General features: G+C 35.0%; 1 protein-coding gene across 1 annotated transcript in view; it reads right to left on the reverse strand.

The window, feature by feature from the left end:
- Positions 1–9,188: 9,188 nt before the first annotated feature.
- The window catches only part of Gpr158 (G protein-coupled receptor 158), a 480,026-nt gene continuing 463,219 nt past the window's right edge, over positions 9,189–25,995 (reverse strand). Inside the window, exons 9-12 of the mRNA XM_015495224.2 lie at positions 22,105–22,243; positions 17,805–17,910; positions 14,440–14,586; positions 9,189–13,585 (exon numbers count right to left, since the gene is read on the reverse strand). Coding sequence (XP_015350710.1) covers positions 12,113–13,585; positions 14,440–14,586; positions 17,805–17,910; positions 22,105–22,243 — 1,865 coding nt within the window. The 3' untranslated portion in view covers positions 9,189–12,112. The remainder of the gene's footprint in view (positions 13,586–14,439; positions 14,587–17,804; positions 17,911–22,104; positions 22,244–25,995) is intronic.

A 25,995-nucleotide genomic window follows, 5' to 3' on the forward strand; every position in this document is an offset into this window, starting at 1 on the left:
TGCTATTCTTGTGGCAGATAGAGAACAACTAAGCCACAAGGATATGAAGACTCTTAAAGCTCTGCTTAAAAGTGGATAAGACTGAGGTCAATGGGAAAGGGAATGCTTCCCTCCCTGAGAGCCCTTCGAGTCATGTACCAAAGGGTAAGGGTGTGTGTGTATGTGTGTGCACACGTTCATTACAAGGAAAGCTTCAATGATGAGAACAATAGTGCATTCTACAACAGTTCAACTTGTATTCTCCCTTCGTTAAGCAAATTATACTCATCTACTTCACAAGGGAGACGATGTAAGAAGAACTGTATTCAGGCACTGTATCACGCTCAAAGTCCATCATCTTATGATAGTCACCTTACCAGGTCCAGATAAACATTTCTTGATCTATGGTTCTCTGAACTAAAAAGACAAATTGGTGTAGCTGTTAAAAGGTAACAGGGACTGAATAATGTATTTCTATTTGGTTAATGTGTGGGATGCAAATGAAACAACTAGATTACCATAATTGTGAATTTTAAATGAATCTGAAAACAAATATATTAACTTTTGATAAAAATAAGTCTTGAGTTGATGTGCCTTCCGGAGGTACCCGGCGACGCCCTCCCCCCTCCGCCAAAAAAAAAAAAAAAAAAACCCAAACCAAGAGTGGAGTGGAAAAGAATGGATAAAATAATTACAGTTTTTCTGGAAGGATAAAGATGTGAGAGTGGGTGGGGTGGTAATGAGGCAGGACAACAGTAGCCATGGGCCAATGGCAATTAAAAAATCCCATAGGGAAGGTATTAAGGCATCTTCCTACCACAGAAGGAGGGAATATTTTCAGAATAGAAAATGGACCTATTCCCTGGAAGTAGCTCCCCAGTTTAATGTACTTTGTGCTCTTTGATATGACCCTCTGAGTAGGTCCTTTCTTCTCCATGATTCTCCTTGTCTACATATGAATATGACTTTGGAGAATATACATCATTGGAGGCAGAACAGGTTTCTTCTTGCTTATAAAAGGCAGGGGGCCCAAATGTCATTTTAAATCTCAAACACAGTCTCTTTTTCTTAGAGTAGTTAATATATTCTGGTTTTCCCAGAAGACTTGATTTATGTCTATTGCCTGAGTTTAATTAATAATGCCCCATCCTGTCTTAAATGATTATGGATAAATTACAAAACTACCTTGTTTTTATCCTGTAAATATTTTGCAAAAAAAAAAAAACATCTACCTTTTATTCATTTCATGTCTATTATCACCATCCCTAGTAACCTCTCAGGAAATTATTTCTGAGATAGGCTTTTATTTTTAAACTAATTGGTATGTTGATCTTAATAGGCTTTTGTAAGAGAGGTATGCCATTATTTACTTTTTCAGGAACCATTTTATTAATTTGAAGGGATTTATTGGGGGCCAACTCAATTTAGTCATAGGTCTTTGTACCAAGACTAAGGCTGAAACAACCTTTTGGTTTAAAATATTTTAAGTTTTTACTTTTACCAACGGAGGCTGAGAATAGTTCCATTTTCCATATTCTCAGGTTCTCCAATGTCTGGGTTTTTCATCTCCATTTTTTTTCTGCTTAGAAAGCAGCCAATTTTTTTTCTGAGCTTATTTATTTCTTACAGTATTTTTTTAAATTCCCTGTCAGTGATTTACCACTCATCATTCTAACCTTCCCTTTTCTCAGTTTGTCTTAAGACACAGCTCATTAAGGACATTGTTTACCTTCCAAATTTATTGTAAACAACAGTTATTACTAAGTATTTGCCACTAATAATGTCAACTTCTAGTTAGAATTTTCTTGATACCCATTGCTAGTCTTAAATGCTGCATTTTTCTTGTTGTTCTTATAGCAGTACCTCATTTCTTGGCACCAATTTCTGATTCAGTCAGCTTTCTTTAGGTGTAGTACAAATAACTCATGGATCTCAATCTCTTGCAATAAAAAAAGCTCATCTCTCATTCTTGTTACAGGATGCTTGCAATGTGCCAGCAACACTGTTTATCTCTGTTCCAAGTGTCATCTTGATTGGGATCCAGGCTAAAGGAGTAGCCTCGACAAGGAACACAAATATCAGTGAACTCAGTTTGAACCCATGTATGCCCTAGCCTAGCAAATATTCACATGGTCTTTGACCAATAGTTGATTTTCTAATTTTATAGATTTATATTATTGTAATGGAGAGAACAGAACTATCAAAGTTTTTGCTCAGAAAGACATGGTATATGTCATTTCTGATCACATTTCATTGTTTAAAGCAAGTTACATGGGCAATCCATGTGACAGGAAATATATCCACCATCAGTGAGGCACTGTAAGTCATGAAGCAATGGGAAGGCATAGGACTTCCAAGGAGGACAGCAGATAGTTGGGAACAGTAATGCAATCTCCTATGTCCATATATGGTCATACCCCCACCCCATGAAATTTTTGATAAAATAGAAATTAGGAATTCAAACATTTTCTATTTAAATACAAAGGATGAGATTTAAAAGTAGGGTTTATTTTGGATTGGAGAAAACAATGCTGGTTAATTGAAAAAGAACCATCTGCAACACACAGTTCTAAAGAAAAAAGTCCCCTTAGATTTATTGAATAAAATAGTACAGAAATGTTATTTCACATGCACTATTCAAATTAAAATAAAATGAAAAATCTTTTTGATCATTTAGGAAGCAAGGAATTGAAAGGAAGGATTTATGGCTAAGGGACCAGTAAATACTGGTGTGTTTATGAATTAGGATGAAGTTCTCCTTCAAGTGACAAAAGCCAAGTAAGTGGCTTTCAAAAGTACAGGCTTATATTTCTCTAATCAATTCAAAATATTCAGGAAAATGATTCAGGAGAGGTATGGTGATAAGGAACCAGGATCCTTCTATTTTGTTTTCTGTTATCCTCAATGTACACATTTCAGATCAGGTACAAGGTGCCTATAAGAACTCCACTGCAAGGAATAAAAATAGGCAGAATAATCGGCACACTTGTTTACCATTAAGGCACTTCTAAAGTCACATAAAACATTCTGCTTATACCTTATTAAGAGAACTTAGTCAATTGGCTATATCTATCACAAAAGAAGCTATGAAACATAGAATTTATTCTAGGACACTCTTTGTTCCCCTTAATGTTCCAGGATTAAATTACCAAGAAGTTAAAATAATAATGGTAAAATCCACAGTCTCTGCCAACAAGTCCAATGGGAACATACAAAATATAATTTAAAACCCCCAAATCATTTAAAATTAAGAGGACTTGGTTGGCCTTTTCATTTTACAATGTTTTTTTCCAGTTTGAGAGCAACTATTGTTTGAGGCTGAAAATATAGTTTCATGTCACTAGATTTACCCAGCTGCCTACAATATGGACTTGGAATGCAAGTCTCTTTCCTTCAGTGGAAGGCTACTCAAATCACGATATATGTGGTAACACCTAAGCTGCTGTCTGAGATACACTGAACCCTTACTGACCTAGGGTCAAGCTGGGTCCATTCATGTTTTTGTCACCTCTTTGCCTAATTTTATTCCTGCCCTCTTCCTTCTCTTGCCATTAGCTGTTCTTGTACAGTCTGCTAATACCATCCTTAGATATCCATTTCCTTTAAGACAAAGAGTGAACTTCCTGGGCACAACACTGCCCCTTCCAAACAGTCTACTGGAAGAGTTCATAAAGTTAAACCTCAGATCACTAGCATCTCTTTCAAATTCATGCCAATTTTGGCTGGGGTGGTGACTCAGTGTTAGAGTGCTTTGTTTAGCATGGACAAGGCCCTGGGTTCAATCCCCATTACTACAAAAAAAAAATGTAACAAAAAATCAAAATTCATGCCAATGCTAATGCTGATATTATGTGTGTTCTGGTCCCAGACCAAATAGTCTAGAAGCTTAAGTTCCATTAACTTCAATTGGAAACTAGGATGGAATTTCAAAACAAGAAAAAACTTTCATTCTAATTTAATTTTCATATATCAGGTGGCTGCTACAAATATTTATAGAGAACAAAACTCACTACTTACACAAGGCAGGCTTTCAGCAGATCCATTCCCAATATTTTACCTATTCTTTGTGATCAAAGAATAATAAAAATTTCTTAAGTTAAGCATAGTTTTAGGAAACAGCAGGTAATAACCACTTCAGAAATATAATACAAAGGGACCATGATGCATTTGTGTGAATAATTCAACTGGGGGAAAAGTTGTTATTTTAATGTATAGAGAAGTAATGGTATGTAATGAATACCTGTAAAATGAGCTGAAACCTAGGAAAACTAAATCATTTTTAAATTGGTGCGCTCCTTTTCATGATTAAATAAAGAAAGTTGCAAACAATAATGTGTAGAAAACAAAATGTAGTATGTTATTTGGGTTATTTAGGATATTTATGATTAGTCACGATGGTCTGTTCTCCAAATTACAATTAAGTACAACATCAAAGGAGAATATGATTGGGTAGGGTAGCATCTATCATACAAAATTTACTTTCTCTAGATTAATTATCCATAAACTTTCCTACATAGTTAAACTTTATACTTATTATATTTGATTTCCTTAACTTTTAAGACTGAAAAAATTTTATTTAAAGGTTGGTCTTCCAAAAATATTTTGACCCAACTTTCAATATTATATGAAGGACTCTAAGAGTGACTTCTGCTCGAAAAAGCAAAAACTATTGATTCCTAGCAAAGACTGAATCATAGTGAGAAATTCAGCAAAGAGGATCTGGAAAGCAAACTGCTGTCTGCTTCTGATTCAGGCCTGAGCCTGGCTTCATTTTGCTTCTGAAATACTTTCCCACAACTTTTTTTCCAGAACCTCAGGGAACTCTATATCTTAATAAAAAATATATAAACTTCAATGGGGTACTGAAGGCTATTCATCATTCTCTGCTCTTTTTCATGTGTGTGATATATTTCTTTAACTTATTTAAATTTTTCCAAAGGTTTACTAGGTGTGAAGGAGTTGCTTAGCTGTATTCATTCTAGCAAAGCAATTTAACCTGAAGTGAAATTTCTCTCTCTCTCTCTCTCTCTCTCTCTCTCTCTCTCACACACACACACACACACACACACACCTACACACTCACACACACACAAAACACTCACACCTGCGCATGCACATGTGATCTTAGTCATAGAACTACAAGGGTCCTGAGATGCCATCTCATTCAAACCTGATTGTTCAGGTAAAAAATGTAAAATGGGAAGTTAATACTTTCTCAAACAAAACATTGCATCCCATTACTTCTCTATACATTACTCTTTGATATCAGCAGCAATTACCACAATTTTTACATATTATAAAATAGGTATGAAATACCTCCCAATATAGCCTTTTAAGATTTGTTTTACAACTTGTTCCTATGTGCATTTAAATTGAATTGTTTCATGTGTTTTTAAACTTACTCATTAAAATGTCTAGAAATATAACAAAAGCAAGTAGTTGCTAAAGAAAGAGAAGGCATGCTTTGTTTTGGCTTTTCTTTTTTTTTTTTTTATTGGTTGTTCAAAACATTACAAAGCTCATGACATATCATCTTCCATATATTTGATGCTTCCTAGATCCCTAATCTTTTGGGAAGGTACACAACTGCATGTGACTGCAGAGGTAGGATTCTTTCAGAGTTGAGAAATAGATGTTTTCTTGCATCTTTACAAGGGGCTGTAAAAAGCGATGTTGCCTATGTGTACTTGAATAAAGCCTTAGTTTCCAGAAAATGGTTCTGGGATAGACTTGTTTGTATTCAAGTGGTTCTGAGGCTGAGGTTTGGAACTTGGTGTTCCTTAATAAACTTTTTTTTTTCCAGTTTTCTCATGTGCCAAGAACAAAAGGCTACTCTCCAACTTTGCTTCAATCCTTATTTATTTACATTTTTCTGATACAAGATTTGTCCTGAGGATAATAATAAATCCAATTTTCCTTATTTATTGTATGTAACAAGTATTTTAAGAAGCAGAGGGATGAACTCATAAATTATTAATAATTTATGAATAAATAATTCGTAATAATTCATTAAATTATTCACTATACCTTTTTATAGCTTCAAGTCTTAAGAAAATGTTTTTATAATATTTTAATATGTTATATGGTAAATTGTGATGTCTTTTATATAATTTTCCAATTATCAACCAGTTGTATGTGTATATATATTTACATGTAACCTATATATTTCAGTTCCCCCATGGAATACATATAATATATGCATGCATATCATGACTACTTCTACATAACATTCTGTATAACAAAGTTATAAACATATGGATGAGAAATTCAAGTTAAATATATTATTTGTTCAAACTAAATGTCTCATTTTTCAGAAATATGTGACAGCCTAGCATGAGAATATATCTTTATGTAGACGTTTTATATAGTCCTAGCCAATGCTTTAGAAAATGCTTTAGTCAATTTTTCTAGAAAATGTTCTAATAACTAAGATCAAGTTCCTATAGCTTCATTAAATATTTCTTAGACATATGAAAATATATTTTATAGCTCTGAAAAACTAGGCTATGGCTTAAACCTTAGACTTCTCCCTTATGAAGGCAAATCAACACTTACAAAACAGGAGAGTTACAATTAATGTAGACATAATCTGTGGATTTTCCAGGAACTTCCAGAATTGATATGGAAGACCAGTTAATGTTCAACATTTTAGAAATGCTACAGTAAGAATCTCTTTCTCTTTAAGCATATTTTAAGAAATGAATAATAATCAATAATTGCAATTTAGAAAATATTTATTGAACTCATAGAAAAGCACACTACATGAGACTGGGGACATATCAATGAGTGAGACAATTTCTTGCTGTCAAGGAGCTCTTGGTTTAGGAACTACTTGAGAGGAGTATGTAACTCAATTTCAAGCTAATGCAGTAATGGATTTTAAAGCAAGTTTCTGTGGTGTGCCCTATGGAATCCTCCTGACTTGGGGCACTGGGAAAAGCTCCATAGAGGTAGCAGGGGCATTTGTGTCACTCCATAAATATGGCAAACAAATAAACATCCAAGAGGTTGCCTGGGATAGCTCAGGATCTGCTGTTGTCCAGATGTGATTTTTAATACTTCACTTTTACTCTCAACAGTTTTCTTTGTATGATAAAATATATGATCACTCTTGTATTGAAGTAGACATAAGATGCTGATAGGGAGAGGAGGGGTGAGTTTCAAGTGAACCAAAGAGCAAATACAAAAGGCATCGAAGGATGAAATCCCTGGGACTGTCTGGAGAAAGCTGTATAATCTTCTTCTTGTATGCATAAAAGAGGGCATCACCCCCCTTCCTGTTGCTGATTGAATTAAAATAGGAGTATGTTCTGTGAGAACTCGCATGAACCTTTTATTTGTGCTTAATTTATTTTTCTTTCTAGGAAGATGACTACTGCGTAGCATTAGATCTTTCCCATTTTTATATCTCATTTTCCATTTCTATTTAATCAGACAGTTTGTTTCTGGCAATCTATTATTTTTACAGCACAAGAATAGAGAGCAAAAATATAAACCAATTCTTACATTTCATTATCTGACTTCTAACCAGTTAACACTAAATTAGAACATTCAAATTGCTTGAACTTGGCCCTTATGCTTTCCTAGAAACAAATGTTTGAAGAGAAAATAGCCCAAATTGAACAAATATTATTTTTGTCTTCATAACTATTCAGAGAAAAAGAATGGAATATGCTGAAATAAAGAAAATCTTAACTTTGCATTGTTTTGAACAGTAGGTTTACATTATTAATTTTTGTATGATAAAGTAAATTTCTGTTAGATTTATTTCTCTTAGGCATTTTTTAACAAAAAGTTTCTAAATTTAGAACCAAGACAATGACTAGCACTATGAATATGTATGAAAAATACAGACATCAACTGAACAATTCGACCAGTAACTGAAAAGCCTGTATCTTCCTCCTCACAGGAGAACCTACAGCAGACTTAACTTTCATGCTTTGTTAATCCCCAAATAATTTTGTGTTAGCCCTTTCAGGGTGCTCAAAGAGCTGTAGCCACAGATTCTACAAGAGTTCTATTCATCGGGTGCACGCAATATAAACAGATGGGAAACAGCAATGGCTATGCTTCATTTAAGGAAACGGGTGCAGGGATTAGGTAGGGAAGGCAGTTCCCTCCTCCTCCCTCTTTTCATTCCTGTTTCTCTTTCTGGAGATGCTTTGGAAAATTACCATTTCCAGATAGGCACTGAAGTCCATACTGCAACGCACCCTTGTGGCTCTTTCCTTTCCCAGCCCAGTTTAGTTTCAAGGCTTTTCCTAGCATGAACCTGGGCTCCTATTCTACACATTTCTCATAAGCAGATGGGATGAGGTATGTCTTCAGAGAGGGTTTTTAATTTTTGAAATAAGCCAAAATGTCAACAAATATGATAGTTGTCATTAATTATCTAAGTATTCTGATTTTCCTCACATCACAAGAGTATCACAAAATAGTAAACTCATTAGAAGATGTGATTTTGATGAAGTAAACAGCAATCTTTCCCTCTCGCCCTTAGTCTTCCTTACTGTGACTGTAATGCTAGTATTCCAACTGGCCGAGTTACTTCTAGTGTCTTTCCATTTCAATACATTTCTGGGATGCTCCCAAAATGATCCTTCTAATACACAACTTGATTATGCCTCTGTTGAAAGCTTTTTGATAGCAGCCAGTATGATGGCATGAAGTTTCAGTTAACTGAAGCCTGGCAAGCAAGGCTGGGTACAGTCATCTTTAGCCTTATGTGCTCCCCTTCATACCTGATGCCTTTGCAGAATTTAATCCCAGTGAACATGAACTCCCTAACTCTTTGACTTACTTATGCTCATCTGTGTATTATCCTACCAGGCACTGGGTACTTTTATGGGTCTGAATGTTCTTGGAGGTCTCATTTTTCTTTGTATCATCATTGCTTAACAGAATGCCTGCTATGTTTGCAGAATAAGCCACCACCAACAACAACAACAAAAAGTCAGCTGAATTAGTTCCTATTTGGGCAGAACTTTCTTAAATCAATACCATTAGTCCTAATGGGTTTTAATGGTGCCAAATGATTACCTGTATGTTTGAGACCACATTTGGCTAATCACTTGTTTCTCTAGATAGGCAAGATAAGGCAATATGTGCCTCAGAGTACCCAAACCAAAGATCTATGTGGAATTCTTTCTAAAGTGAGTTGGGTAAAATAAATTTACTTCCTGACAGATGAACACACAAATCACCATAAATCACTTTCATATAAATATGTTTTATTGCAGAGAAGTTATAATTATTTACATGCTGCAACACATCACGACATAAATTTACCAAATATCTCATGGTGGGATGCTGTAGGTTTCAGATAATAGCTTCAGAAGAACCACAGATTAAGTGAAGAGACTTACAGCTTTGTTGACGCTACAACTCTCAGTTGCTAAATGCTAGAAGTCAAAGGCAGTGTTTTTTCAGTCCTACCTGTCATCACTTGCATGCAGAAACCTAGGAAGCAAATACAAGAGAACTGTCGAGTGTCAAATCCATATTGCCACCAAAGTTTACAATGGGTTATAATTCATGTCGTAAAGCATTTAATTCTTGCATAAAATATACAGTTCTATTAAGATTGATATAAATCTACTTATTTATAAACCCTGGCATAAAAACAAGGACAGGATGCAGCCTGCACATGCATTGAGAAGGACAACCTAACAAATGTTTGTGAGACTCTAATAGTGTTTATTCACTTTCTTATTGTAATCAGCCTGGGAAAATATCCTCCAGAATTGTAAATTTCAACTTCTCTTGGTGATTAATAATGGCAATGAAACTCTAGGAAAGACCCTAGGCATTTTCACCATTCTATGCTGGTAGAGAATAATCTATGGTCTGTAGAATGTCACTAAGGTATAATTTGGCAAGTTTTCATTAAGCCGTGTGTCTAGCAGGATCATCCTGAAGTGCAATAAAAGTCACTGCTTAATTCTCAAAAATGAATCAAATGCTAAGAAATCTCAGACGTAAGTGAAACATGTATGTGGGTCTAGAAACTCAAAAACAAGTTCACAAATAAACCTTAAAGTAGTATTCTAGGAACTTCAAAAAGGTAGGAAGATTGGGTGACTAAAAAGGAAGGGATGAAAGAAAGAAATGAAGGCAACACTTTAAAATAGAATTTCTATAGCTCTTCGTACCTACCCCACCAACCTGAGTATTGCACAAAGCAAGCAAATGGGTGAGGGAGATTCACACACAGCTTTGTAAAAGGGCCACATGCTCGCATACTCTTGAATGAAATCACTGAGAAAATGTTGATGGTGGACACAGAGAATTCTGTTTTTACCTTCTGCTGCAGATAAAATTCTCTAAGAAAAAGCCTTAAATCCACCTTCTGACTCTTTTTTCCCATCTTTTAACCTCCTAGCATGTTTCTCTTGCTGCTTATGATATGGAAAGCAGTTATTTAGGTTGGAAATATCCTGGCCAAATAAGCAATTGATACTTCAGTGTTTAGAGTGAGATAAAGCAAAGTCTGGGCTCTATTTTTAAGTGATTCACCTTTAAATAAAATGAGACTGAGCTTTGGAATCTCACTGCATGATCACATCAGTAGGGTGAAGTCAGCAGCTTAGGATTTTCATGCGAAGAGATCAGTGTGGAATGCAGTAAGTTTTGTAAGATATGCTTTGCAGGCTGTTTTGCCTTGCAAATAATATTAGGCTTTTCATTTTGAGTAAGGTGGCTTGCAAGGGCAATTTGCAGGACTTGAAGGTTTCTAGAATGAAGAATCCATACCACCTTATGATCTTTGAATAAATCAGGTTATAAACCCTCTTTGGGATTTGAGCCCAGCAAGTTCTATCCCTAGTTGAAGCAATGAATAAAATTTTATGAGAATAAATAGTTTAAGGTAATTTAAAATATATTTTCAGTATGCATAATAAAATATATCCATTTAATGATATTGATGCTATCATTAATTTTTCTCTTTAAAAAAATAATCCCTTGAAAGTGCTATTAGGAGCTATCGTTCTGTCTTCACTTTGAAGGCAAATTTCCTGGATCTATGTGTATTAATGCTATAATTCTCATCATTCCTAGAGTCTTCCCTTTCCAGTGGTAATAATAATGCACAGTATATTTTTCTCACTCTTAGCTTCTTCCTTAGGAAATGTTGCTAAGTATGAAATACTGAAAGAGTAAAAGGGACAAGTAATTGGAATGACTCTGACTTTGAACAAACAATGGATAAGTTGTCCTTAACTTATTGAGACATGACTAAGTAGGACCACTTGATCTCCAATAATAATAAACCTTCTAAGTCCTAACAAGTGCAAAATAAGTAACTCAACTTGTATAAAAAACCCTGATTAAGACTGTATAACAAACCATGATGTGAAATAATAGAGTCAAATCCAAATTCACAATATATAAACCACAGCCCAAACTAAAGGTTTTTATCATAACTGTTATGGCTTCTTAAGCCAGAGAAAGCTTACTGTACTTCAAGAATCAACTAAAGTTGATAGCAGGTATTCTGTAAGTTGCAATAACAATTGAGTAGCTGCAGATTGCATAAATGTGTTGTGTCACATAATATCAAAGTTATTTGCAAAAATTATACAATCTGGAATGCTTGAATATGAGACACAACAATGTACTGAAACATACATTTTAATAAAATGAGAGCAATCATTAATATAAAAGGTATTTTTGGGATGCATTAAGTTAGCAGTGCTATCAAGGTTAAATAGGTAAAGTAAGGTCTTTTCAGTCAGCTACTTAGAATTTGACATATATATCTATCTAAAACTTTTTCCTCTTTGCCAAAATCATACATCTTCTGTCTCCTTGCTCATCTTGCTTAGGATCTTCAAAGTCCCATGAGGAAAGATGGATTGGGGTGGATGTTGAGGGCATTCCCTTAAATGTGCTGAAATGAAAAATTTTCTTAGTTTACCAGGGGAGGACTCTCTTCTGCTGAAGGCTGACTTCTGCATTGTGACATTCTGGACCTGTCCTAGTCGTCTTCAGCCCTTGCCTTTCACCTCCCCTCACTATCTGTCATATTTCCCTTGACTGACAAAATACTCTGGGAATTTTTGATTCTTAGATCTTCTGTCTTATATCACATTGGGATTTTCTTCTTTCTTTTCTTCCTGGGGATACTACCTCGTTATTTTCGAGGCCCAGCTATCTTATTTGCACTCAAAGCAGAAGAGGCTGGTAAAGTTACACTTCTTTCAGTATTTAGTTGACTGGGGGCCTCAAACTCCCAAGGACACACCTCAGCTCGTGATGTTAACGGTTGTTGGGAGTTTTTACTGGAGTTACAGGAACCAGGCGCATTTTCCACAGAGAAAGATTTCTTTTCCTGGTCTCGCATTTGGTTGAGATTTTCATTCTCTATTTTTGAAGCCATGACTTTGGGGGGCAGTTCCTCGTATTGCCCAGCACGCACAGTGGCTGCACGGTGCTGACCTCCATTCTCATCTTTGGCTCTCCCTGGGAGAACTGTAGTCTTGGAAATCAAATGTTTTTCATCTTCAAAAAAAGACTGATCTTGGATTTCCCAAGGGCACACCTCGGCCTTATCTATGCTCTTCTGACTGGATTGCTGACAGCCTTCAGCTGCCTTAGGCTTGTGGTGGGCTTTCTCCTTCAAGGAAAATGTTGGATTTTTTTCCATTTCAGAAGCCGCGATAGACACGTGTTTTTGAGCTTTTGTTTCTGAAGGCACAGGACCAGAGGTCAGGTCATAAATCTCCCATGGGCACACTTCCCCAATGTCAAAGTTGCCCTTCATCTGGGTGGTGCCTGGGCTCAGGTCAGAACTGGCAGTAGTGGGATTAACCCTTTGTTGTTTCATAATCCCAGATTTCTGAGGCTTTCTCGGTTCCTCCAGATGATTGGAGTTTGGGGGGACAGGATCTTTAGTCTCCATGTTATCTGAATTTGAGCACTTCCTGTTTGTCTCTTTATCTTTTGGCAGAGGTTTCTGAGATTTAGCACGTTCTTCTACACTTGATGTTTGGGTTTTCCCAGCTAATCCAAGAGTCTTCTCCTTGGCACTTGCTATGACACTAAGAGACTTTTGTAACATAGATGTTCGTGGGTGCCCAGGCTTCTTCTCTGAGCTGAGGTTGTGAGCACTTGCTGACTTACACACCAAAGGCACTGACTCTGTAGACTCAGCCTCACTGTCTTCTTTCAGTTTTTGTGTTAGTTTTTTACTTGAGAGAGATTCCAGTGTGGAATTTTCTGTAGCCTCCTCTTCTTGGTTTTCTGTTGGTAGGCTATTGGACTCTTCCGGTTGGTCTCTGACATGGTCATAAGTGCTGTGGGATTTCTTGATTGAGAAGACTCTGTTTTTCAGGGACTCCTCCTTGGGTTTCCCTGTATTACCTGAAGGCTCTGGTGGGTTCTTCCTGACGAGGGCTGTACTTTTGGCCATGCTGTGGTCTGCCATGTCCTTGTCTTCTTTGGAACACTGTCTGCTGACAGTCTCTGGAATCTCAGTGATGCGCCTCATGATGGAACGGCCTAAGCCCTTCTTCGAGCACCGCTTTTTCTGGAGGTGGGGATTATTTGTAATCATCTTCTTCCTTTTATATATTTCTAACTGGGCATACAGTTTCTTTAGCTCATCCTGCCAAAACAAGAGCAAATTCAAAAAGGTATTCAATGGAGTGTTTTTGCCAATTTCACTGAATGGTATTAGAAGTCAATAAGCTTAAGTTCTTTAGGGAAATTGCTCTACAACTTTTGTTAACATCTGTGCTTATCAATTTTCTCCTCATTTCTACCTTCTAATTATTTTGCGTTTTGTTTTACATAAAATTTGAACTTTAAGACATGAACTCATGAATTCTACCCTTCCTTCACAGAGCAAGGATTTTGAACTTTCAATTTGTGTGGACAAAGCTGAACCAGGACCATAAGAAAATACAACATACTATCTACTACTGATGAGCCATACTCCAGAATAATGTTGGAAGCACCATATTGCCATTTGATGAAGTTCTACGTGATGCTAGATTAGCTTTAAGGGTCAACAGTTCATAGACTGCTAAAGGGCACCTTCTTCCTTCAGATGCTGATATGTTATCACATATCATTTTAAATAATCCAGTTCAGTTTCTCTGGTCACAGGTATATCCTACTTTTCCATTAGCAGGTTGTTACAAACTAATATTTTAGAACATGGATAATCAGTTCTTCATCATGACTGCCTATAAGTCACGTCAAAAATATAAAATTTTCCCAGGCTACTGTAAGAGTTGAAATAGCATATACTTTCCAATTATACATGTTATCTCTGAATTACCTCTGCATTTGATGTCTTCAGTTCACATATATGCATTCTTTCTCTCTAATGCTGTGTACACCAACATGAGCACAGGCACACATGTACATGCACACACCAATCCACACACATTTGCCTGTATCAATGGGATTAACTGGGCCTACTCTGAAACAGGAAAGAAGATAGGCCAGCATTACCCGAATGTCCTCTGGATCCAAGCTGTGCTCACTCCAGGCTGAATTGATACTGCTGTTCAGGTAGGATCCAGATCGGCCCATGTCTAGCTCATCTTCATATGCTTCTGTAGCAATATCATCGCGTGGATTATTGCTTGAATGTGAAAACTGTAATAGATATTCAATATGAACTGTAGGTATTAACCCACTGTAGACATAGCACAATAATAGTCTAAAGGTGCTATTATGAACAGCGTTTCTTCAGTTTGATAAATTCATTCACTAAACACTTTCCAATGATTTGCCGCTATATTTTGTTTTGCTTTCCATGTTATATGCTGGTGCTCTCAGTGAGGCAATATTAGCATTTGGCTCCCTCTCTTGACTCCAAGTTCCACCCTTGTTTATTTCCTAGGCTTCCAGTATTAACTTATTCCACTTGCCTTTTGAAAATATAAATAAGTAGAAGAATCCAAAGAAATGTTGCCTAAGAGGAGAAATGTAGATTCACTAGCAGGTGGATGGAGGGTTTTTTGGTTGGATTGTTGGGATTTTTTTTTTTTTTGAGCAGTGAAGTCTCCTGTGTTTGTCATTTTGCTTCACTTAGGTGAGGATTTATTTCATCTATGGCCATAAAAACCTACTAGTAACAGGGATGTAACTTTTAGTATTCTACACATAGGCTCAAAAAAGTTACTTTCAAAATAAACAGGATATCTGACTCCAGTTTCAATTCTGTCATCAATGAAATCTAGAAGAAGACATGAGATCACTTTGGAGCACAGTATCCTCTTGGCCTAAAGAGTTCTGGAGTGAATGGTATCTAAGTATAAATGCAAATATTCACTGAAATTAACACATTTTTCCTCAAGCTCACTATTATTCTCAAGTGCCTCCTTCTTTGTATTTTAATTATTTTCATATGATTTTTTTTTTTTTACTTCATGTACTTGTTTCTAAGTGCAAAAATCAGGAAGAATGAGTAGGGTAAAGGATGGAAAGCAGAAAGAAGAATCAAAGCAATGTAGCCACACATAAAGAATATGTAAAATAAGGAACAGTTATGTAAAAACTATTTGCTGAAAATAAAATAATAGCTCAGAGAACATGGATTCTCTTCTAGCTTATTATTGGTTCAAATATTCTTTCCAAAAACTAACATTGGGGATATAGAGATACCTTAGTGTCAACTAGCATGGTGAAAATGTATCTGAAATACATGTGAAACAGCAATTCTTGGCTTAAGTCATAATTCATGTTTTGTAACTGGAACTGACTCAGAAATGGAGACTTTCCTTCCCTCTTCTGTCTACCTTTGTGAGACTCACAGGCATGATGAACTTGGGCTATAAATGATGAATATGATGGCATCCAAAGTCTCATGGGATACTATCTAAACCAGCTGGAGACGGTTTATAAGAATGGGACTGTTTTTTCTTGAGCAAAACCTTGGAGACAGTCATGAGTTCAAGAAACAGCACCAAGGGTTACAGAGGTTAGGGATGTAAATCAGTGGTAGAGGAATATGCTTAGAATGTGCTAGGCCCCAGCACCTCCCCCCACCAAAAAATAGTTGTTTGTCAAATATATGCACTTCCTGCTATGTAATTTTTTCCTTAGGACTTTATCCATTTGTCTTGTTTGTTAATCTTGTCTGTCCCCCAATTCTGCCTCCTGAATATAAATTCCATGAGAACACAGACTTTTATCTGTTCATTATTCTTATTATAAGGATATAGAACAGTGCCTACCAAAGCCCCTCAATATATTAAATTTGTCTTTTTATTGATATATAATTCACATATTAAAGTTTACAATTTAAAAGTATAAAATTGTTAGTGTATTCACAGGTTGTACAACCATCATCAATCACTATTTAATCCCAGAATATTTTCAACACTCCCCAAAGAAGCCTTAAACTCATTAAGTTATCACTCTATTCCCCCTTCTCCCTGCTATGGCCACCTCTGGTCTACTTCCTGTCTCTACAGATTTTCCTCTTCTGGACATTTAACATAAATGGGATCATATTATAGGTGGCTTTCTGAGTCTGGCTTATTAATCTGCCATAATGTTTTTAAGGTTTGTCAAAGTTGTAGCATGTGTCAGTATTTCATTTCATTTCTTTTTATTGATAAATAATATTCCATTGTATGGATATACCATATTTTACTTATACATTTATCAGTTGATGGAAATTTGGGTTGTTTCTATTTTTAGGGTTATGAATAATGCTGCTATAAACATTCATATGCAAAGTTCTTGTATGAACATATGTTTTCAATTCTCTTTCAAGTTCAATAACTATTTATTGAATGAATACTCTGAATATCCATCCATCTAACAGATATATAATGATATGCAAAGTATTGAAATTCTAATTTAACAATAACATTAAGATAAATTATAGTAGCAAACTAATACATGAAACTGTGTCTAGTTAATGTAAGTCAAGTAGGGAATAAAATAGGTATTTTGTTCTGTTTATAACTGGCCTTTGCAATGTGGCTAAATGTAACATTTTAGTTAATTGTGAGAACTGATATAAAGTCTACAATGAAAGACAAACCACAACTCTGGTTTTAGCTGTGCTAATGTTATACTGTACAGTACTGAGAAAACATATAATGTTCTATTATTGTGTTTCTATGTGCATAAAAGAGAAAAATAATGGTATTTCTCTAATTTTTATAATATATCTTCTCACGAAACTCCAATATTTTATTTTATTCCAAGTAGCTTTACTGCTATCATGTCATAGATATGGAAACTGAAACAAAGAGATCAAAGTAAATAAAAGAGATCTTGACTAGCATTATTACACATAGCTAGTTTATGGTGTAGCGTAAGTTCAGAATTCCTGTTGTCAGAGTTCTGGCCCATTTTTTCCCCCCACCTCATTATGCTACCTGGATAAGATTTTTCAGAATCTATCATTATTGAGATTCTTCTATACATAATTTTATATTTATTTCCATTTAAACAAAATATCTGAATGTTTTAAACACAATACTTCTCTGAATATGAATCTAAAGAGGAAGGATTCTTAGAATAGTTATTTAAAAATATGATCTTGATGTTATAGCTACAATGAAAGCCATTTAACCATAATAATTAAAACAATAGTAGAAATAAAAATATTTGGAAAGGGATGATAAATTTTGGTATAAATTAAGGCATTTAAAATTATTTAAGACGTTTTATGAATCTAAAATGAAAACATACCCAGTTTCTAAAGGAGTTTTAAAAAAAACTATTTTTACAGTACCCAGCAAATTTCCATGCTTCCCTTTGTCTGTGTTGTGAGATATTTTTAAAAGAAGAAACAACTCCATGCTTTTTTAAAATAGTTGTCTTGCAAGAAAAATAAAATGTTAGAAGAATACCTTTGGAATCAAAAGCAACCCGATGGTGACTGTCACAGTCAAATGAGTATGTGCAAAATATAGCATCAACATCCAATCAGACTGAAGTCTTGAGGCAAGAACAAATCTGAAATGATAATTATTCAAGTCAGCAATCCAAAATTAAGATTTCTCCTTAAAACACTAGGATATTTGCAAAATCTTTTGCTCAGTTTATTTTTAAAAAGAAAATAAAACTGTGTTTTTTTACTGTTTCTTTAGCATTATCTTTTCATCACAGGAAGAATAAAGGTTTGAGTAACCTTACTGAATTAATAAGATATAAACACTATTTATTATTTGAAATTAATCAGAAAGAGAATATATACGTACATATGTGCTGCACATTTACCAAGATTATTATTGTATATGTAAATTGACTCTGCAAAACTAGAACAATAAATAGACATGAATTGAAAAGAAGAGTAGGTTACAAACTGGAGGTTTCAAGCAAATTTGAGTTATAGCACACATTCCAAATAAGTCCTGATTCTAATATTATAAGTTAAAAACATTAACTAGCATTAAGGTAAAAAAGAGTGGATAGTTATGTGTCTTTGTGAGTGATCCCAAAAGTTTGAATAAGGCAATGGAAAATTAACATACTAATGGTAGGTAAGATAAACTTTTAAAGTAAAAATTTTAGTTGTTATATTGTCATATTGTCCTAAATAATTTAAAGTGTATCATTTAATTATCATTTTACTGAGGAACTTGTAAAGCTATGTTCTGATTCAGAGAGGAGGAATTCAGTACCAAGGTCTACTCTAGTAATTTTGGATTATTTTTGTAAATTAATAGGTTCACCAAAGCTGTGTTTTAATGACTCATCCTTATGTAGAAACCAAGAGTTACTTTGTAAGTTTTTAAAAATTACATCCAAATGTTATACTATCTACTATTAATCCATGAAATCTAAACATGGGATTTTACTGCTTTGGATTTAGAGAATTAGAATTTTGTTTCAATGATATACATCATCAAATTTGAAAAGTAAAGAGCCTATGAAAATGCTCATGATATCATAACCACAAAACAAATTTATATGATTGGCAAAAAGGGGAAGAAACTAACTTTTATATCTGCATTATATCACACTCAGGACAATTTTATTAATTAAATTAATATTATTAATATTTAAAACAACATTGTTCTTAAGGGGATTTATTCCTTATTTTTACCTTCTCCTCACCTTTTAGAACATCATACTAAAATGGAAGTACAAAAATTATCCAAAATGGGGAGTTATTTTCCAAGGTTTCTGGAGATGTAAACAAAACAAACTTTGTAATATATATAGAAGTGCAAAATGCTATGTTATCTCATATATCATTAGAAAATTTTTTCTTGATTACCACCTAACTCCTTTTTGAGACCAGTGGCCTTACATTACATATGCTTTCAATATGACTTAACATTCTCTTTGTTCATGGATGATATACTTTTTTCTTGGTTATTTTTACTTATACATGACATATTTTTGACACAGTTTGTTTGTATGTGTTATGTGAGTTTTTTATAAGCATTAAAATAGGGTCATCATCCTTAGCAACAAGTCATACTCTCTGAAGCTTGTAAGAATATAAGATATATATATATATATATATATATATATATATATATATATATATATACACACACACACATATATACATATATATATAAAATGATGGTTGTATATATTTTAAGCTAAAATAGTGAATTTTCAAAAAAATAATTGAAATATACTGACAATAATTACCTTCAAATTAATCAGCTTTAAATTACTGCAATTATAACTAGAAATACCTTGAGAAAAATCAGGTTTTGCAGTAGTTAAAAATAAGCAAAGGAGTAGAACGTACTGGGAAAATGGTCTTCTGTACTTTTACACTTAGTTCTTTAGCCTCTTTTTGTGTAATTTGACAATTTGGTAAGAATGCAAGTAAATCTATATATAATATGTAGTTGTTTTATTTATATACACACACACACAGGTACATATACACACATATAATCTTATATTTTACACAGACAAGAAAGAAGATATATTAATAGAGAATATCTTTTCTGATGTTGGAAGCCTTATTTAATATTATTTCATTCAAGAAAATTAACAAAATAAAAAAAATTTACTGAAATAGGCTCAGTTGGTTTAAATTATTATTATGTTATTGCTTCTTACTTTTGGAACTATAGCATGTATGAATTAAGTCCATGCGTAAATATGATATTGTGCATACTGCATACTTGATTTCTTTAATTATCATTGCCTATTACTTGCTTCCTACCCACTCCACCCCAAATCAATGTTTTTCAGATTTACTGAGTTAAACTATAATTTAAATTCCTTGGTCCCTTATGGCTGTAAAATACTACATTATTATAAATATAGGCATAAATATAAAAACATCTAAAATTTGCATACTAATATGTTAATAGTACATATCTGTAGATGGCCCAACTAAGAGGTTTACTTTTAAACTTTATTGTATGATTTTTTGTGTAATGACCATCTATTATCATTTTACTAAACTTAAAAAATATATATTTAAAGCATAATTTACCTTGCCTATTTTTGAAAGGACCTGGACCAGTTTACAGTTTGACATTTACTGAAAAAAAATTGATAGTGAAAACTGAATAGAGTACATCTAATGTATAAAAGGATACCTATGTAACTGATTTGAACAAATTTAACTTGGCCAATTAATTTGCTTCTAACAAAGTTAGAAGCTTAATGTGGGGCAAAAGTGGAAAACACTTTGTACTGCATAGTCACATGCTGATAGTAGAAGACATTTAAACTTATTGGGAATAATGTCTTCTCTCAGGTTTGTAAATATTCAGATGATGGTTAGATCTTGAAACATGTGCTTGACATTCTGGAAACAAAGTAGAAAAAAACAGCTTCACTTGGAAAATAGTCTTTATCTTGGAGAAATGAAAAGTATATTGGAGATCTGGGGCTGTGACATGATGTCTTCTGGTGCTCCCTACATTCTGGACCAAGGGCATCTGTTTTCAGATGCTGAAACTCTAGGAAGACCATTCCTCCCATTGTGTCTTTATGATCTCATATTTTCATTCACATCCTTTTTCCATCTTCTAATCTCTTTCTCTTCTCTGTTTCTCTTTACTCTCTCTTGAGAGAGGTAAGTCAAAGCTAGGAACCTAGTTTCTCTGAATCCTGTTTCCAGGATAGTCAGATCACAGACATCTCTCTCTCTCTCTCTCTCTCTCTGTCTCTCTCTCTCTCTCTCTTTTTACTGAAAAGTTTAAGAAGCATAGCCTGTGCCTCCTGGCATCATGCATCCCTACAGGTGCTAGTTAGTATTTTTCTGACTAAAGTGATAAATAAGCATACTGGGAAATGCTCACAAGTCCACAGTCTCCTGCCCCCAACCTGATTCCCATTCTCACTGATTTCTAGGGACATCTGAATTCCATCAAAGGAGATGAAACCAAAGAAAAGGGATTTTCTCTTTCCACTGAGGGCCAAGACATTCAAAGTTACTAATAATTTTCTTAAGTGTATCCTTGCTTTCAATATCTGTCAGGCATTCATCTGAATGACATTTTTTTGCTGCTTTTCAAATAACAGGATTCTTTTGTTGTTGTTCCATCCTCAGATTTTCATTTCATTTTCAAACATCAAGCAAGGGAAAATTCTCAGAAGATAAGTCATTTTGCTCACTTCATTATATGCCATTTTCACCTTTCTTCATATTCATCTGCTATAGAGAATGCATAACACAGAGAAGAGCCCTGGAGTATACACTTTTACCCAAGAAAGTCATGGCTAAAATGTGATTATGACAGAACCCCAATTGCATACAATAACCCAGAGGATAGACAATTTTTTTCATTTGTTTTGAATTCAGTAGAATTCACACATAAATTGTCTATTTGATTGTTAGGATTTTGAGAATATAAACCATTATATGAAATATGAATAAAAACAGTTGGGTTATCGATATCTGCTTTATAATTATATGTTCATTGCTTTATATGTTCATAACAAATAATATCATATATACACAATATTCTATAGTGGTTTAACATAATGCAATATCATTGAGTTAACCTTCAAAATAAACAAAGGGAAAAAAGCAATATCAGAAGGAATAGAGTAAAAACAAAACTATTCATTTGCCATTACAGGAACAAATTAGTCAACTTATAAAACACCACCCTTCCTAAATCTTTCCATTATTCATTTTATCCAATTTTTCTATTTAAATTAAACTGCAACATATCAGAAAAATAAAACAGTCATTTACTAGCTCTACAGATCACTTGCCTAATTGTATGGAATATAGCAGAGATAATGAGCTCATTGTGAACGGCAACAGCCATATAGCGTGGCTCATGAAATGCTGATGGGACTGTCCGCACTGCATAGCAGAGATAAACACCCCACAAGAGGAATAAAAATTCAGCTGTGAGAAGAACAAACAAACAATTTTCCATTAGTTTCACAGGTGAACAAAAATATAAGTTCTTTAGCATGCATTTTGTCTGTCACAGAAACATAAATTTAGAAATAGATGCTTGCAAAGTACCATTTATATGTAAATACAGATACTATTTATTTATTTTTAAATTTTATTTAATATACAGATCTTTTCAAAGGTATACTTTGTCATTGTTTTTAACAGCATTTGAATTCTCAGTTTTGTTTTTGCTGATATCTGTATTTTTCCTAAAACATTTGTAAAATAATTTTTCTTATCCCCATCCTAGGTTTAGGATGTTCATGGAGGATCTTGGTCTTAAGAAAATTATCAAGGCAAAAAAAAAAAAAAACAACAACAACAACAAAATCCTTTGTAATATGTTTATATAAAGCTCCTAGAAATTTAAGTTTTTATTGCACTGTGCCCAGTTCAGCAAGTAAAAATATCCATTGCCAGAAGTGTGAGAACATAGGTTGCTAAACATTCAGTGGCATATTTTATAAATGAAACGTTGTTTCTTCACACATGACAGAAATCATATCTTTTATGGGTGGAGTGCTGAAAGATTTAGTAAAATTCACGATCACCCTGTTTGATCACTGAAGCCAGAAGAGATAGGCAGAGGATGGCAGCTAAGAATAAGGACTTCAAAATCATACTAGATGTTACGTCTGAACCTGGCTCTACCCTAACTTACTTTGATTAATCCTAGGTGATTTACTTAACCTCTGTGGTCACAGTTACTTCATTGGAAAATGAAGAAAATAAAAGTAAGTACATGCCTCCTGGGATTATTTGTTAATTAAATAAAAAATTCAGATAAAGCAACATAATTTCTGACACATAGTAGTTGTTAAATGGTTCTTATTATTAAACTTCTCATTTGACTTTTTTTTTTCAAACTAAGCATTGCAATAATTTTTAAAACCAGTAAGTTTTAAAACCTATTTTACCTCAGTGACACAACCATATTGGAAAATAAAATCTGAATACTAAGAACGTTCTAATTTGGACAAAATATCTCACCAAAGACATTACTTACATGTAGCCTTCTTGCATACTAAAATTCTGATCTCCTTTCAAAACACTGATTGTCCATCTAAAAACCAAAATTTTATCTGCCAACATTTCAACATGTTTCTACTATTATTTAAACATTAGGAAGTGTCCCAAGTATTGATAATCAAGCTACTCAAAACCAAAAGCCAAAGCAGGGGGTGGAGTGGACACTTCACTTCAAACTCTCCATGAGATTTAGCATCATTCCAAATTATTCACTATGGTGAGCACAGGCCATATGAGGTGAATGTTGTTTCCAATTGAGCTCTATTGGGTTGAATGAAGAAAATCAGCAAATTGTATTCACATACAATTTGCTTTTCCAACTCAGTCTGTGGCACCACTTTTGCCTTCTGTAACTAGGTTTGAAATCTCAGAGCTACCTTTCACTTCTATGTTTCTTTTCTCTCTCTCTCTCTCTCTCTCTCTCTCTCTCTCTCTCTCTCTCTGTCATTCTTCATATTTATTGATTTCTCTCAAGGAATACAATTCTAATCTTTGTCTAAGTCCCTATCAGTTCACTTCTTATTTGTTGAAATTATTTTACAAGGGCCCTCTACAGCTGGCTTCACCCTGTACTAATCCGTTCATCATAATAACAACAAGTTCATTTTTCTGAAACTCCATTTTGATCATATCAGGGTTTCTCCAAATCTCTGACTATTCATTTGGGTTAACCCAATCTCCATTAGAAGGTTTATTCAGATGTCAGTACAAGGCTGGAAATAATTTCTCTCCCCAAAGAAAGACTCTAAGGGGGTTCCTGTTCAGGCATACATGTTGTTACTTATAAGACTTTCTTGCTATCCAGGGTTCATGTTAGTTCCTCATATTACTTGCCTTTATCCTTTTTTACTTATATATTTGTTAGATCCTGACTTCTTGTTTCTCTGAGCCTCAGCCTTTTGTGAGGCATCAATTACATCTTTATTCAGAAATCTTCAAAGGCTCCATATTATTGTTTTACAAATCCTTCATCCTGGCATTTGTAACTCTCCACATGACTTCACACTATATATTTAATATGATCTCCCAGTGCTCCCCAACATAAACACTTTGAGCTAACCTATGATGTCTCATTGTTTGCTAAATACTCCAAAGATTGGTCTTACCTATGAGCCATGGCTCACACTACTTCTCCCCCTGAAAATTTTCTCTTAACTCCATTTCCAAATCTTAGTCAATTTTTTAAGGTCCAAACTCAAGTTTCACCTCACAAGCTGCCTGGAATGGCTATAACCTACACTGAATTTTCTTTCCACTAATCTCTCTCTTTCTTTTTAACTATCTATACAACACAAAGCAGAGAATAAGGCCATATAATGTATAACTGGGAGAAAATTTTTCAGGGGTTGGGTCTTATTAGTCAACACCCTCCTCGAACCACCTCACCCAATTATGACCTCTTTCAGGGCAAGAACTGAGTTTCCAGTGATTTTTTTTTTCTCCCTTGGCCTACACAGGTACAACATGGAGCCCAAATAGATAAGTCTTAATAACTGTTTGCTGAACTGAATGACTCTGATGTTAATTTCATGTTTAAATAACCAGAGATATAGATGTAATGTAACCTTGCCACTCCATATAACATTACAGGGCCTGCTGAAGCAAAATAAGTAGGAAGCTGTTAGACTGAAGTCATTGCTTCACCTGGAAGGCTCATGGACCCTTACATAAGCAAACTGAAACAGGTTAGAGGCATTCCTTGTAACTGATTAAATTTGAATTGAACTTCAGCCAATAACAGACAGCTAACTAGCTGATTCATTCTATAATGTGGGCCCTCCTTTCCAACCATACCCAACACTTAGCTATAGCAAATAAAGTAGTTTTTAAAAAATTTGTTTCTGTGTTTTGTTCTATGCTCAGACTGCTATTGTGAAACCCACATGTCCTTTCGATTTGGGTACTTCCTGATTCATGAATCATTCTTTGCTCAAATAAATTCTTTAAATTTTATTTTTGTCTCTTATGTTTCATGTAACTAGACTAAAAATGACCTAAAGATGATGCTGGCATTATTACTAACATGACAACCTCTATTTACTGACACACAATAAGTGTGGGGTACTGTGTTTGGTAGAAAAGAATGATGAAGGCAAAAAACCATTAAGAAACAGTGCTGGGCTGCGGCCCACACCAGCCCCCGCGGGACCCAGGCTCACAGTAGGTGAGGAGACCACCCCTCCACCAGTGGGGCAGGCAACAGCTAGAGCCTAGCCTCTGGCACAGGACTATCCCTTCCGACCAGTGGACTACGGGGGGAGGTTGAGCCCTGTGGCCCAGATCCACCCAAACCAGCCTGTGTGGGGCCCAGGCTCACAGTAGGCTCAGGTCCACCCCTCTATCCGGGAGAAAGACACCCTAGGGCCTAGCCTCTGGCACAGGACCATTCCTTCTGACCAGCAGACTACCCGCGGAACCCAAGCCCAGCTCACACCATCCACACCAGACCCACAGATCCAGACTCACTGTAGGCCCAGGTCCACCCCTCAACCCTTGGGGCAGACACCCGCTAGAGCCCAGCTTCCTGCACAGGACAGCCTCTTCCAACCAGCAGACTACTGCAGAAGCCCAGGCCTGGCCCAGATCCATCCACACCAACTTGCGCGTAGGACCCAGGTCCAGGGTAGGTTTGAGTTCATCCTCTTCTTACCCCCCACCTGGGAGCCCAA

Source organism: Marmota marmota, unplaced genomic scaffold (assembly GCF_001458135.2).
Source record: "Marmota marmota marmota unplaced genomic scaffold, marMar, whole genome shotgun sequence".
Taxonomy (NCBI): domain Eukaryota; kingdom Metazoa; phylum Chordata; class Mammalia; order Rodentia; family Sciuridae; genus Marmota; species Marmota marmota.